This window comes from Pezoporus wallicus, unplaced genomic scaffold (assembly GCF_028554395.1).
Source record: "Pezoporus wallicus isolate ANWC-B61680 ecotype Strahan unplaced genomic scaffold, APGP_CSIRO_Pwel_v1 contig_8166, whole genome shotgun sequence".
Classification (NCBI taxonomy): Eukaryota; Metazoa; Chordata; class Aves; order Psittaciformes; family Psittacidae; genus Pezoporus; species Pezoporus wallicus.
In genome coordinates this window covers 2307915-2322642 of record NW_026638114.1, presented here as the reverse complement: position 1 = coordinate 2322642, position 14728 = coordinate 2307915, and the positions used below count along the sequence as shown (strand labels likewise).

General features: G+C 47.6%; 1 protein-coding gene across 1 annotated transcript; it reads left to right on the top strand.

Annotated features, from left to right (window-relative positions):
- Positions 1–8225: 8225 nt before the first annotated feature.
- Positions 8226–11671, top strand: LOC130599213 (uncharacterized). Its single transcript, XM_057409505.1, has 2 exons — positions 8226–8571; positions 10129–11671. The coding sequence occupies exon 2, from the start codon at positions 10131–10133 to the stop codon at positions 11109–11111; it is 981 nt and encodes a 326-aa protein (XP_057265488.1). The 5' UTR covers positions 8226–8571; positions 10129–10130; the 3' UTR covers positions 11112–11671.
- Positions 11672–14728: the final 3057 nt, after the last annotated feature.

Here is a 14728-nt window from a genome sequence, read left to right as displayed (position 1 = left end):
CTGAACATTTCTCTAGCTGTTATTTGAGGAACACTGAAATAATATTTGCAGGAGCAGCTTCAGTCTAGATTGCTCAAGACAGATGCTGATGGACACACACTGGTTCATCTCCTTAATGGAGCAGAGCCACCAGCTGCCTTCTCTTTACAGTCTTGCTGTATGAAGGGAGGAAAAAGTCTCTTCAGACCAGGAAAGATGCCTTCTTGTCGAGATGGCATCAGTTTTTCAGAAGGTGTTTTCAGCAGTTCCTCACGATGGTCGTTTCCTAAGAACACGTACCTCACTTCTGGGAGACACAGAGCAGAGCTCTATTGAGAAAGAAAAAGCATCCCAAGGCAGTGGGTGGGGATTTGCATTCAGCTGATATTTATTCCATGTCATACAGTGACATTTTGGTCATTTTTTGTTTGGTTGAACTTTGACAACCATTTCCCCTTTTCTACGATGCTGTAATTGGCCAAGAGCACTGTCATAGTGTGTCTTCTGTACCCTTTTGCAGTTTCCTGGGTGCTGCATTTTGAGCCATAATGAGCAGAGAGGGGTACTTTAATGTAACCTAATATCCCCCAAAAGCAGATTTATAAGTAATACATCCCTGCAGAGGCCATCTCAGAGATCCCAGAGCTAAAGCAATCTGCTCCCATTAAACGACACATTTTGTGATCTAACCGCGCAAGTACACAGCTTCCTAAATTGTCATTTTTCTGTTGGTGCAAACTTAAAATCCAAGTGACAGCCCCTCATGAAAAATCCCAAACCATTCCTGGTGCCTTTGGCTCCAATCTGCTGCCATGTTTTTTTTCACTAACATTCCTTTAGAAATTCCTGTAATCTGTTATGAATGCATCACTTTTTATATTCGTGTATCCATTCAGTATTTAGAGTCTCACAACATCTCCATAGAATGCTTTCAGATATTTGGAGAACTCTAGAAATGGTGCTTTACCAGTACTCAAAGGGGTTTATGTTTTATTTTATTACGTAATGCATTTAATGTCTTATTTACTCACCTACAGAGCACAGTATTAGCTATGTTCATCTGAATATCTATATGCAACTTCCATTCACTTACATATACCTTAACAGAAATTGCAATAAATAGCCATTTCTTGTATATTAAAAATGTATATACAAATTAGAATCTTTAATTTTATAATTTATTAAATTCAAATGTCTGTGTTCTTTTGCAAAGTGTTTGGTTTTTCCCTGTGCTTTTTTCACTGAAGTAACATTATGCAGAGGCGGGGGGGAGGAAGAATCAGCATCTTCAGGCTCAAACCCAACTCAGTTTCCAAAGCATCATCTTAATGAAATGGGATTGGGATACGCTTACTGCCAAAGTCCTATATCCTTGTTACAACACATTAATATTATCCAAGGCCAAATATCACAAAGACTAAAACCTCAGCTGATAACCACACAGAAATTAATCAAATGCACTTAAACCTGCTCGAGGCTCTCAGCCTTGACACTGGGCTGAAATCCATCCTGGTCCATGCATCATCTCCTTAAAAGGCTTAGTAAATTTAGGCTTCTATTCAGGACTGATGAGCAAATTTCTCTTTGCATGTCCTATTGATAAAATAATTGCTCCTTTCCATGAAATTCTTTTGCATGCATTTTCCTGCCACATCCTGCGCGCTCGGAGCCAGGTTCCCTTTAAAGCATAATTGAATCGCTCCCATCTAATTGAAGTTTGTTGCTTGAGGATTTGAAAGATCCCCACTTACCTTGATTATTCACTTAGCACCATGCAGTGCATTGAAGTCCAACATGTTCTTTAATCAGGTAACGAACAACCTCAGCATTTTCCATATGGAAAACCACTTACTTACTTAAATGTCCTGGTGAAACAGTGACCCAGGCAAAACCTGGGTTTCATTTACTGCAGCAATTCATGTAATATCTAATTTACAGCTGTGACAAGGGTTGTATTTAATTGGCTTTTGCTTTCCAAACCCAAAGATTTTGAGAGTTTAGAGTGTCCATGGGGAAGGGTTTCACATCCAAACCTCAGACATGATAAACATGGGTCAAACACGTTGGGTCAAACATGGAGTCGAACACTTCCAACACCCCTCCTTCCTGGTCTTCCTCTTTCTGTCTGAAATGCCTAAAGATGACAGTTACAGCAGCCCTTCTCTTACTTTCCTGTCCTACATCACCTTTTTAGCCCATTTCCCTCCATTCTTCAGACTTGAACTATAACTGGTGCCCATGTGGGAGCCCAGACAGATGCTCATACATGTATACACATGTACACACATGTACACATGGCCCCATGGGGACAGCTCTGGCCCCTCTAGGTATTAAAGCTCCTGAGCAGCATTTCCCTAGCATGGGGAAGATGCCAAATGCCAAGTGAAGAAACAGAAGTGCTCGGGGCTCAGCTTTTCGGTACACAGCACAGAACCACATCAGGTGCAAGAGGACCCCTCTTTACACTCATTACAGCAAGAAGCAGAGTAGGACGACACATGCAGAGAAACCTCATCATATTTGATGTGCTGGATTTTATGCTCCATCAGCAGATTGCTCCCACCAGCCCTAGGTAATGAAATTGCACTTTGCATCCATGCTACCCCCAGCAGCACCGGGCTCCAGGCAGGCCAGTGATGGAGGAGCCGCTCCGGCTGCTTTGCATCTCTGGATGCAGAGTTTCTAGCTGAGTTACCACTAGATGGTGGCACGGCACAAGAAGTACAGCTGTGAAACAGCCGCTGGACTTTGGGAGCAGGGTGAAAAATCCCTGGATCTGGTGAGAAGGGCTCCCCGCATCCCAGGGCTGCAGGAAGGACCAGATGGAGTAAAACCTGCTCAACTCAGTCCCCAGCACAGCGTGGAGGTGTTTGAAGATGCTGTTGTACGCTGGCTGTGCCTTGCTGAAGAACAGGCATGAAGCCTGTGAGGAAGAAACAGATCCAACAGCAGCAGTGGAGAAAGAGCCATGATCAGCCCCCAGCACCCAAATGACACAAAGCAGTTCAATAATTAAGCTATTTTCTGGGAGTGTTAGCTCTTCAGTCATCTAAACACAACCCAGCTGATACCTAAACTACGCCTGATAACAAAGTTTAGAGGATAACACCATTACGGGGTTTTCCACTGACAGTTATCATTAACTGGTCTTGCAATTGTTTTAATCAGGCAAAGCTCTACTATTAAAGAAACACATCAGCTATGGGAAGACCAACCTGTTTCAGGTGAGCTGCCAGCTTGGACTAGCAGCCAAATGCTGAGCAATTTGTAATAAATCATTAATTCAGCAAAACAGGATCCGTTTTCTGGTGTAAAGTGACTGGATGTTCCTGGTGCTGTTTTTGATTAAAGAATCTCTCACTGCAACAAGTCATTTATGGCAGGTTTACTGGAATGGTTTGGGTCCTTTCCAAGCTGTGCTGGGGGCTCTGCAGGAATGATGGGTACTGCTTCTAAACCAAAATTGAGAGCTGTATTGAAAGGGCCTGAAAAAAATGGAAGCTGGACTTCTGTGTAGCTGAGGTCTTCAGAGCAAAGGGAAGCAAAAGGGGTTTCCTGGAAGCTGAGCACTCACCCATTCTTCTGCACAACACGTTTGTACTGCAAACAGAGTCCATCAGGGTTTGTTTTCAGCATGAGGGGATGTGGATCAGCAGCACAGCATGTTTAGACCCCCATGCCCCTTTAACAGGGGCGTGCAGTGACAAGGGACATGAGGGAATGGTTTTAAGCTGAAAGCGAGTAGATTGACATTAGATTTTATGAAGAAGCTCCTCCCTGTGAGGGTGCTGAGGCGCTGGCACAGGGTGCCCAGAGAAGCTGTGGCTGCCCCATCCCTGGCAGTGTTCAAGACCAGGTTGGACACAGGGGCTTGGAGCAAGCTGCTCTAGTGGAAGGTGTCGCTGCTCTAGTGGAAGGTGTCCCTGCCCGTGGCAGGGGTTGGAGCTGGATGAGCTTTAAGGTCCCTTCCAACCCAAACCGGTCTGGGATTCTATGATTCAGTGAAAAGGCAAGTGCACAAATGCACAATGCAACCTTTGCAGGCCAGTAATAATACAAATGAAAAATATTTGTGTTATTTCAAGTAAATACCTTGGATTCCCTGGGGAGCTCCAGCCAGCAGCCACCGCGGTTTGCACTTTGTGAGGCCTCCAATTACTTTAAAACCAGCCTGTACCAGCACTGAGCTGTGGGCAGCCAGCACCAGTGGGAGCCAGGCAGATGAACCCATTGCACCAGCATCACTTAGGAAGCAGCAAAGACTCCCTGGAGTCATTTTCCAAGCTTAATTGAAATCCTAAGGAAAATGAGTGCCTAACCCACTGTGAGCCTTCTTAAAGCCTCCTGAAAGGGCTCCACCTGTGTTCCCAGCTGGATGGAGAGCTCAGCAAACAACCCTTGTGATGGGCTGCAGCAGCTCAGCCCTCGCAGCAACCGGTTCCTCCTTGCAAGAGACAAGAAATACCTGGTAATTTCCAGAACATCTGTGTGCAGCAGTGGCAGTGTCTGTACAAGGAGCTGCCACCGGTTACTGCGTGAGCTGCAGTCAAGGCAACAGCTCTGGGTGCCACATTTCTAACCCAGCTCTGTCTGGTTAATACAAAACCAGCTCATTAATGTTTCACGGGAATATCCTCACCGTGTACCGTAGCAGCTGCTCGCTGTAATGCACAGGAGGTTAATGGGATGAGGGGTATAATTAGGGAGCACAAATCATGTGGAATCTGGCTCAAATCAGGTCAAACTGTTTTCCTTTCCTGGCCTTTTAACAACAAACATGCAGGAGGGAAGCAGCTGGCTGCACCGAGGCTTGGCGATGCCCAGGGTCATGCTGACCCTGTCCCCTGGCAGTCACTCTGCTCCCTTCCTCACACTCTGACATGGTTTTAGATACCAGCTCCAGTGCAGGAACCAGAGTGGCAGCATCGCCCAACCATGAACCAGTCACAGTATTTGCTGGTTTACCAAAGAGCCTCCTTTCCAAGGCAGGAGGGTGTGCGCTGGCTGATGGCAGTCTCTTTGTGATGCTAGTCCTTTTGGGTGCTGCAGGTGCCCCAGGAGGAAGAGAGGGCAGAAGCGAGCAGAGGCAAAGAGATGTTCATCAGGGTGAAAAAGGCTTAATAATAAGAAAAAAAAGTGAATTTACAGTTCTAGTGGTTACTGGGAAAGCTTGAATCTGGGACCCTGAATGTCCCTTGGAGACCTTGTGATCAGAAAGTAAAGGCAATGCACCTTCAGCTCAGTGCCTCCCAGCACAGCCTCCCAGTGAGGAGCTGGAAAACTGGGATTTCTTTCAAACTGGGATTGCTGCAGCCCAGGGCAGTGCTGCCAGTGCCAAAGCCCAGGCTCAGCTGTGGCATCACAGGCAGGAGCAGAGCAGCCATGTGGCATCACTGAGCTATCACATCGGTGCCACCAGGTCCGGCCCGAATCCAGCCAGGGAGCTCAACACGCTGCCCAGCTCCTCGCATCCATATGGATATCCGTGAGCCAATCCAGACGGGAGGAGCTTTTCCTCTTCTACCTTTTCTGTGCAGATTTTTCACTTTGGAAAGCATAATGTGATATTTTTCCCCCCAAAAAAGAAATATTTCTTGCAATATTCCAAAGCCAAAGTTAGTCATGGAGCAGTCTTGGCACTGCTGGTGCCCCACTGAGGGGACACTGCCTTTAGCCAGCAGTGCTGGAGCCGGCCCAAAGCCCCTGCTTGGCATTAAGAGCATTTTTCCTGAGAAAACCCAAAATGGGAATTGACTGTGGTATCCATTTAATGCTCCCAAAGATTAATGGGTTTGTTTGTCCAAACATCAACAAGCTTCAGAAATGCCCAAAGGAGAGCAGCCTGTTACACTTGTGCAACTCTGCTAAGCCGCTGGAATACAAAACCTTCCCCAAAACTGGAAGCATTCAAAATATAGAGCTAATGGATAAACAACCAAACAAAAAAGTCACTCCGTAGCACGAAGGTGTCAATCACTCAGCCAAGCCTTGCAGAACTAATACCTCCTGTTTGCCTCAGCACTGCTGTTGCTGTTTTCTTTCCCATTTGGTTTTTAATCCCATTTGGTTACTAATCCCATTTGGTTACTGTTTTCATGCACTCAGGAATGCTGAACCACCGTTCTCTCCTAGGGGAGTATAAATACAGGAGACTGGGATGGTTTAACCAGAGCTGCCCTCAGAAGTGCTTGGGAAAAACCTTGCAAAGTGACACACAAGGGTTCAAAGGTGCTTCTTCTGGTTTTCCTAATTCCCAGGTTTTGAGCAACCACTTGATAAAGGAGGAAACCGAACGGCTGGGGTTGAGGCAAAGAAAGCAGAGGTATTGCTGTAAATGGTATTTGGTAAATGATAGCTACTGATTACACTGCACCTGGTGTTTGTAAATTTACAGTGTAATTTTTGTATCACCAAGAATGTAAAAACAATGATAGAGAACAAATCACTTATAATGGGGTTAATTCCAATAACAGTGATTCTAATAAATGTGATTTTCCTAAAGTAATGCAAAACACTGGGAAGAAACTGATTTCAACAGATCTAAGGGACTTGTATTGCAAATCCATACTTTTAGTGTGGTTTCCTAAAGAAACACCTTACCTAATCACATTTAGTGAGGACTTTGCTCACTTTAGAGGCTTTTGGGTAACTTCTCATTGCAGGGTGTGTGTCTCTGCTGCCCCATCCTCCTAGGGGAGGCCGCCATGTCCCCTAGGCACCACCAAAGCCATGATATGGCCACTGCCAAAGAGATATGGCAAAGCACCAGGATGAGCCTTGACGCTGTCAAACACCTGATAACCCAACACTGAGCCTAATTCAGCTGCTCTCAGGGCAGGGTGAGGGTTGGCCATGGCCAGCCTGGCACCTTGCACAGCGCCGTTTCTACTTGCTCCATCAGATCATGTGGCCTTTGAGAAGGAGACATCTCCAGCTGGGAGGAGGGATTTTCCAGGGAAGGGAATGATCCTGAAGCGTGTTATGAAGAGAATGTATCTGTGCACATCTGCAGATGGGGATGGGATTTTTTCCAGATCAGTGATTTTCCTCATGAAATGGCTTTCCCAAGCTTTATTCTGCAGCTGCTGAGAGTAGCTGGGGTCTGAGGTTTTGGTTTTTGATTTGATGGTCATTATGGTGCCTGCAAGCAGGAAGAAATAGAAGCTGTAAGTTGTTACTACAGCATGATCCCAGCTGGTCATTGCACATTCAGTGCATGAAGTTTAAGGGTCATTTCAGCCAACTTCAGCTGTTTGGTATCAGAAATCCAGACAAACAGTGTAAGTTTGCACACCTTTTATATTTAAGTACTAAACAATGTCTATTTCAGAGAGCAAACAATCTCTGCTTTGAACCATATCCTCCTGAAGGGATGCATAAGTCTTTTGAGCTGCTTATTTTTTGCCACCGGAGATAAAGACAGACCCTGGATGATGAGCATGGACTTGGCGGATGAAATCAACAAAGCCAATTCCAGCCCAATGCTGAGAATATTTGCATTAAAACTAAAGCAGTCATCTTTAATCTAGGGGTTTACTTTAGTCTCATCTCTGCCAGCAGTTCAGGGCAGGTTGTTTGGGGAGCAGCAAGGTGCAGAAACACAGTCACACGCTGCTTGCTCACACAGGGGTGTTGTGCAGCGGGGCTATTCCCCAGTAGTGAACAGTGTCTATTAAAGCTCCCTCTGAGGACTATTGGGAAATAAAAGCAGAAGGAAGGTTCTGCTGCAGAATAACTATTCACCTCCCCACCCAATGTGATGCTGCAAGAGAGGGACACTGGAAGTGCGAGGGACACCAGAATTGCACTAGAATTGCAATCAGGTTGCAGCATGTCAATAAGCCATGAAACAAAGACACATCCTTGCTGCCCACAGACCTGGATGCTGCCAGTCCTCCTGGCAAGTGTGTGGTTGGTCTTTGCCAGCTCAGCAGAGGACAAAAGGGTGATGCTGTGCGGGCTGGGGAGGGATAAAGCTGTCAGTGCAGTGGCAGGGCTGGCTGTGCTGTACCTCTGCAGTGAGTACACAGCTAAGCACGGAACTGAGAGGGAGGAGAGCAGTGACAAGGATGCTGCAGGCGCCCCGCCTTGGATCAACCTGGCACAGTGGCATGAATTTGCTCATGAAATACAAGCAGAGAAGGCGCAAAAGCAGCCTGAAATCTTGGGACTCCCCCTTTCAGCAATGAAATACAACGGTACAAACCAGAGCAGCCCCTCCTGCGGCACCACGCTCGCATTTCACACGGGAAAACAGAACAAGGCAGTCGGCCGGCAGGGATTTGTCGTGGAGCATCCTGCTGGGTCGGGCTGGCTGTGCCTCCCTGGTGCCCGTTTGCTGTCCCAGCGGCACGTGGCGTTTGTGAGATGCAGGCTCCTGTCAGGGCAGGCAGGCAGCCAGAGGGCTATATTTAGCTACAGCAACAAAACAGGCAGCAGAATCAGCTGACTGGAGGCAGGGAGCCTGATGCATGGGTTAGTTGTAGACAGCACATACTCTGTACTGAAAACAGGGAGGGACACAGCGGGGGAGAGACGTGGGAGCCAGGGGAGAGGAAAGCCGCCCACCTCTCCGCACCAACAGCAGGGCAGGTAAGGGCTGGGTGCTGCAGGAGCTGGGTCTGGATCTGGGCTGTGTCCTGGGTGTTGCTGGGGAGGACCCCGGGGACTGCAGCTGCGGATGCTGTGGTGTGGATGGAGGGGAAGCTGCAGGGCAGGGGCTGTGCTCTCTGGGGACTGCTGAGTGCTGATGGAAGGGGACCTTGGCTTGGATGCTGGTGCAGTGCCCAGGGCGAAGGGATCGTATCCGGGCTGGAACTGATCCACCCCATCGGAACAGTTTTGCTGTGAATAGGTAATTTAATTTCCTTCCGGAGAAAGGGCACGTTAACAGGACTCTGTTAATGATTAGTGCTATCGTAAGTTAACGTGACACATGTGTGCCCATTAGCTGGGGCATCCGGCTGCCCTCCTCAGTGCTGGGGTCAGAGCAGGCCCAGATGCTGATGCTGCTGAGCTGGGGCAAGGGGTGAGATGAAAGGCAAAGGAGCAAGTCGCTTTCTTAATGCTTAAAGAAATGAGAAGGAAGGAGCAGACAGCATAAAGAAAGGGAATAAACAGGCCATAACATTTACAGGAAGCATCTCCTACTCCCAGTCTGACTTTATCAGGAGTACCTGAGATGGAAACCAGTAAAAGCCAGCAGCAGCTTAGGGTGGGGATGGATAACCCATTAGCTCCACCCCGGGCTCAGCAGGAGCTGAGCTCCATATGTGATCCACGGCTCACAGGGAGGTTCAACAAAGCCTAATTTATTTCCAGCAATGACAAGCAGTGTTAAAATAGCTAGCAAAGCACTTTTGTTGTTAATCACACAGCAAAGCTATATTGTGCTGGCAGGTTATTCACATATAAATTCCACTGGGGGGAAGGGGGGGGGATAGTAAAAAAATCAAATAAAATGAAAAGGATCCAGGCTATGTGGTCATTTCTGCCAGAAAGGGAGATAAAGCAAAGCACAGGGAGAGTGTTTTGAGAGACAAAAAACTCACCAGTACAGTTAGCAAATGCTGCAACATGAAATGCTTGTAAAGGACAGGTTTACCTGGCTAGTGGGAGCAGCTGGATGGGAATCCATCCTTAAAAGGGTTGAGGATAACCATTTGAATAGAGAAGACATGAATTACATCCCTGTTGAGATCAGCCCTAGCCTGTTAGGACTCACCGTGAACGCAGAGCCCTTGTAGAGTGAGCAGACCAGTGGAGTATTAAATAAGGAGAGGAGTTTGTCCCTCACTGCTACAACACGGACGGTGAGGTGAGCTGGTGCACCTGCACCATGCTGCTTCAGCTGCTGAGCCCTTGTGTTGCTTCAGAAGGGAGCATCATTTCTGATCTCATTTAACGAACCTTTCATTTCCTACTGCACGTAATCACTTGGCTTCTTTGGTACCCATGGGCTCTTTATGAAGCCAGGGATATAAGAATACTTTCCCATCAGGCTTTTCAAGTGCAGTTTCTGTAAACACCACCGTTTGCCACAAGAAAACATCAGGTGTCTCAGGGAGCATGGACTTCAAAGCAGCAAGCCCAGAATTCCTTTAGGGCAGCTGCCTTTGATGCTGACCATGTCTGGTTTGTTCTTTGCAGCCATGGCACCCCGGGTAAGATTAAGCCTTTCAAAGCCTCTCCCAACCATACGTGAAACCCACGAGGAGGCGATGGAAGACTCAAGCACCAACCCGAAGTGCACTGGAAGCGCTGCAGCCAGCCCGGACTCGTACTCCAGTGACGATTACATCCAGTCCATTTGCCACCTCGCCAGACCCACATTCCTGGGCCTTCCTGAAAGCAGCCACAAGGGCCAGGACAGGAGGACCCTGAAGACCATTGAAGACATTTCATGGTCTCCATCCCCTGGGGGGATACAGCAGGAAATGTCAAAATGTAAATTAACCAATTTCATCTCAAACGTGGTGCCGCTGGGAAAGGTTGATCCTGCAGAAACCGAGCTCTGGTCCAGAGAGGACCCCCTGGCTCAGATCTACACCCATGCAGGAAAGCTCTGCTCCTCCAAGGCTTCTTTGTACAGCAAAAGCTCCAGCACTGAATACGCACAGTGCAACTCTTCCTGCCCGAACAGTGAACTTCATCCTCCAGCCATGAAAGGAAAAGCCACAGGGAAACCCACTTTTCCACGAGTGTTCAGTTTTCCAAGGCTTCCCTCCCCAAGACCAGTGCAGAAAGAAGCAGTCTGCTCAGAGATGAAGTATCTCAGAAGAGATGAGGGAACAGTTTTAGGGAGTAACCACAGTCAGAGAGAAAACAGCCCCATGTTCGTCAGTGGTGAAGAGCTATCTCCATCTTCAGCCAGAGGGAAGCTGGTTGGAAACCCAGCCTTGCGCTGCTCAGGCAGAAGCTGCTTGTTCAATACAACAGGCACTGATGAGCAAGAAGGGAGAGAAACTTCTCACTGTGACAACAAAAACGAAGCGGGCGATATTCCCAGCAAGCAGAGATATTTCCAGGTACCTAAAAAAGCCATGATCCACAACTGGATTTCAGAGCACAGATGCATCTGGAAAGAAGCAAAGATAAAAGCTTGTTTGCTCCCAGCCATTGCTGAAGTGTGAAGAGGTAGCTGCTAGGAGTACTTTTATTCACAAGATATAACCACCCTGTGCTCTAGAAGCAGTCCCCTGGAGTTCTTACACAGAAAACATGGCTTGAATGTGCATGCAAGTCAGGCAGACCTTTGTGACCCATTGTATCCCTCAGTAGTGGGCAAAGGGATGATTCAGAGTCTCATCCGCTAAGGAAACAAGCAATCAGTTCTCATTTTGGACAGACAATAGTCCATAGAGCATCTCCCCCCACCTATTGCCTGGAACTGCCCTGAGCATGAAGAAAAGCTGGAGAGAGTCCAAAGATCATTTGCTCTGGAGGAAAAGTGACTTTCAGGAGCATCAAACTCCTGATGTTTTCCAGCAAATGCCAGGCAGCCAGATGTAGCTCACACTCGGGTACTGTTACTCTGAAAGGAACATTTTGACCAACGCTTGGACAGTACTAAATGCGCTCTCTCTGACATACACATTTACTAGGAGACCCTTCAGAGATCACTGTGTCAACAACTGGAATACCACTGGATAGGTCACCTCTTAGTGCAGCAGCATAAAGAAATAGCTTTTAAAAGTCTTTTGTGAGGATTTGCTAAAGGGCAGCATGAAGAATATCAGCTCCTCCGGGTGGGGGTATCCCTGTTGCTTTCCCTGGCACATCCCTATTATCTTTACTCCTTGATGTACCCTTGAGCGAGGAGCATTGGTGGGCATTGCCATGCCAGTGCTGCAGCTCTCCTGGAGCTGTACCAACCTGTGATGCCAGCTGTAAAACAGGTATCCCGCTGGTCCCTGCACTGTCACATCTGCATCAGGTGTGCTGTGGTGAGCGTCAGGTCATCCCTAGCTGCTGGGCTTCACTGTTCAAACTGTCTCTCATTGGTGCTTTCTCCTGCAGTCAGAGCATCCTTGTGTACCTGTGTTTAGTACCACAGTCTCTGTAGTCACCCAAGAGCAGTAGGTGAGAAAACTGCAAAGCAACACTAGATTAATTACTACTACTGCTACTACTACTAGGAATAACTCTTTTGGCACAGAGAAGAGCACAGGGACCAGGCTGTTTGCTCAGCAGCAGCCAAGATGGGAAACACCATTGGAAAGCTGCAATTATAAAAATGCTCACAAACAATTCCTAAACCTCCCTCGGGCAGATTAAATCAGAAGGCAACTTCTGCTCAGTGCCAACAGGAGGGTAAATATGCCCCAGGATCAAAAGGTGAGCATATTTGAGCTTTCATTTTCACATCTCTTACCTCAAATAGTTTTTCTCCTGTTGAAACTCATTGGCATGAACTGCCTCTCAGCCTGGTTTTTGAACCAACCACACAGCAAGAACAAAAGTGAAGGTGGCTCCAGCATTTATTATAGCTGATGGAGAGATTTGGATTGGGGGGGTGCCAGCCGGCTCTGCCTCCTCCTCCTCTTTCCTTTCCTTCCGAAGTGATGCTTGTCCTCATTGCCCTGCTGACATTTTGCTTTCTCTCCACGTGAATATTTATGACACCAACGCCTTGTCCTGTGCCTTGAGCTGCATGTGCCCTGCTTTCCACAGAGAAAACAAATAAAATCATGACATCCACTTGCTGTTTCCATCACTGTAGAACACGGGTGATTATTTCCAGCGCAGGGCTGGTCCACAGCACATGGGCTTGTGGCTCGCCACACCAATGCCTTCTCACCCCACCAGGTCACCAACAGAACCAGCTCCCAGGCTCTTCCACCCCCTGCCATTCAAAGCCTTGCAAAGCTACATGGAGCACTAGGTGTTTGGTGTTAGGTGCAGAAAGGCTTTCAGGAATGAAGCTTTGGGGTGAACTGGCTTCTTCTGGTGTGTACTATTCCTTTAGTGGAAACCAAGGTTCTACTAGAGAGTTTTGCAAGAGGAGCAAACAAAGATGCTGGGATGCAGCAAAGATGGGGACAAACAGAAGCACAGGGAAATGGGGGTCATGGGGGTGACAGCAGCAGGAGTGGGATGCCAGTGGGCTGGGAGCCTTGAGATGGAGGGGATTCAAGCTGTGCAGTAAAGGCTGTGACTGAGGTGAGAAAGAGAAACCTGGTTTACATAGCACAGAAACAGCAGATAAGGAGGGTTGTTTCTACCAGGTTCAGATAAATCCTGGTTTGGAAAGCACAGCCCTCACTTTCTTCACCATCTCTGCTGGAGATGAGCACGTTGGCCCCCATGAAATCACAACAGGTCCCTGGATAAGTTTTGGGCTGGTTTGGTGAGGAACTGGGGTGTGGGGCAGCCCCTTCACCCCACAGCATTGGGTGCATTATAGCAGCCAGCATTGGCTGCTGTAACACTGAGCACTCCCCAGGCTGCTGACAGCGAGCATGCAGTGTTACCAGAGGAAGATAAATCAAATGCTGTCTGATGAGGTGATGCAGCACGTAGTTATCTAGCACTTTTCTCCCAGTTCTTCCCTTTGGTGACCATACTGCCCATGGACATACATCTGGGGCTATTGGGAATGCTCTCCCTTTTGTCCTCTACACAAAACAGCAGATGAAGAATTGACACTCATGATAAACCTGCAGAAGTTGCAGCCTGTTCCAGAAAAGAAGGAAAACCTTACCTAGGAATTTAGGTCACAGTGAGATAGAAGCTGCGCTGCATCCATGGCCAGCTCCATGGCAGGCTCTGCATTTGAAGTCACTGGCAGCAAAATCTCATTTATGGAGATATCACAACTGCCAAAGGGATTTGGATTAATTTGAATGGGGAATTGGTATCCAGATCCCACCGGCAGCTTTCAGTCTCAGCCTTCACAACCAGCTCGCAAGCACTCTTTGGGCTAACGTGCGGTTTTGCTTCCATGATCATGGGGCCTCTTCCTACTGCAAACGTTAAATGCATTTGGAGACAGAAAACCATGACCAGGATTTACAAACCAGGGCTGGTGAGGCAGAAACAAAGCTGCCCTGCTCTTTCCTCCTATGCTTGTCTTTTAAATGACAAAGGTATTGATCAGCTCAAACCAAAGGCGAGGAAGCAGCAGCTCCATGAGCCTCGCTAATGGGATTTGGTGATTAGACCTGTGCAGTGCAGAATCAGCTCAAAACCTCCCACAGAGACCCCTATCCACCCGGGAGAAGCTTTTCCATACCAACACAGACACCCAGGAAGACACAGGTCCATCAGAAGCTAAAATATGGGCCAGTGCAATGTGATTACAGACAGGGATAAGGCACCAACCTGTCTCCCAGCAAGGGATTATAAGGACCTGAGACGAGCTGGAGCAGATTTAAGGGCTGCACACAAACAGGTAGATGCAGGAGGTGTGTGACTGGGGTTAGCAAAAGTGGTTTCTAGAACGGTCTTTAACGCCGAAGTGAGGATAAAAGCAGCTATTTCTGTTTTAAGAAATCTTAAAGCTACAAGAGAAAACATGGGGCTTAATTTCAGGGGATCAGACCCAAGCCTGAGGCAGAACACAGCATCCCACTGCTTAAAGCTGGGGCTTTGTGGGTAGTGCATCAGGCTTTCCCCGTGCCCTGAAGTGTCTGCAATTGGGCCTAATTGCTTGTTGAGGGCATATTTTAATTAACTTTGAGCTTTCCTAAGTGGAGAATAATGATAAATGGTGCACCTGAAGTTAAACTGCATTTAGTGACTAAGCAGG

Bases quoted from the DNA above. Each gene is read 5' to 3' on its own strand.
- LOC130599213 (XM_057409505.1), top strand. From the start codon at position 10,131: ATGGCACCCCGGGTAAGATTAAGCCTTTCAAAGCCTCTCCCAACCATA.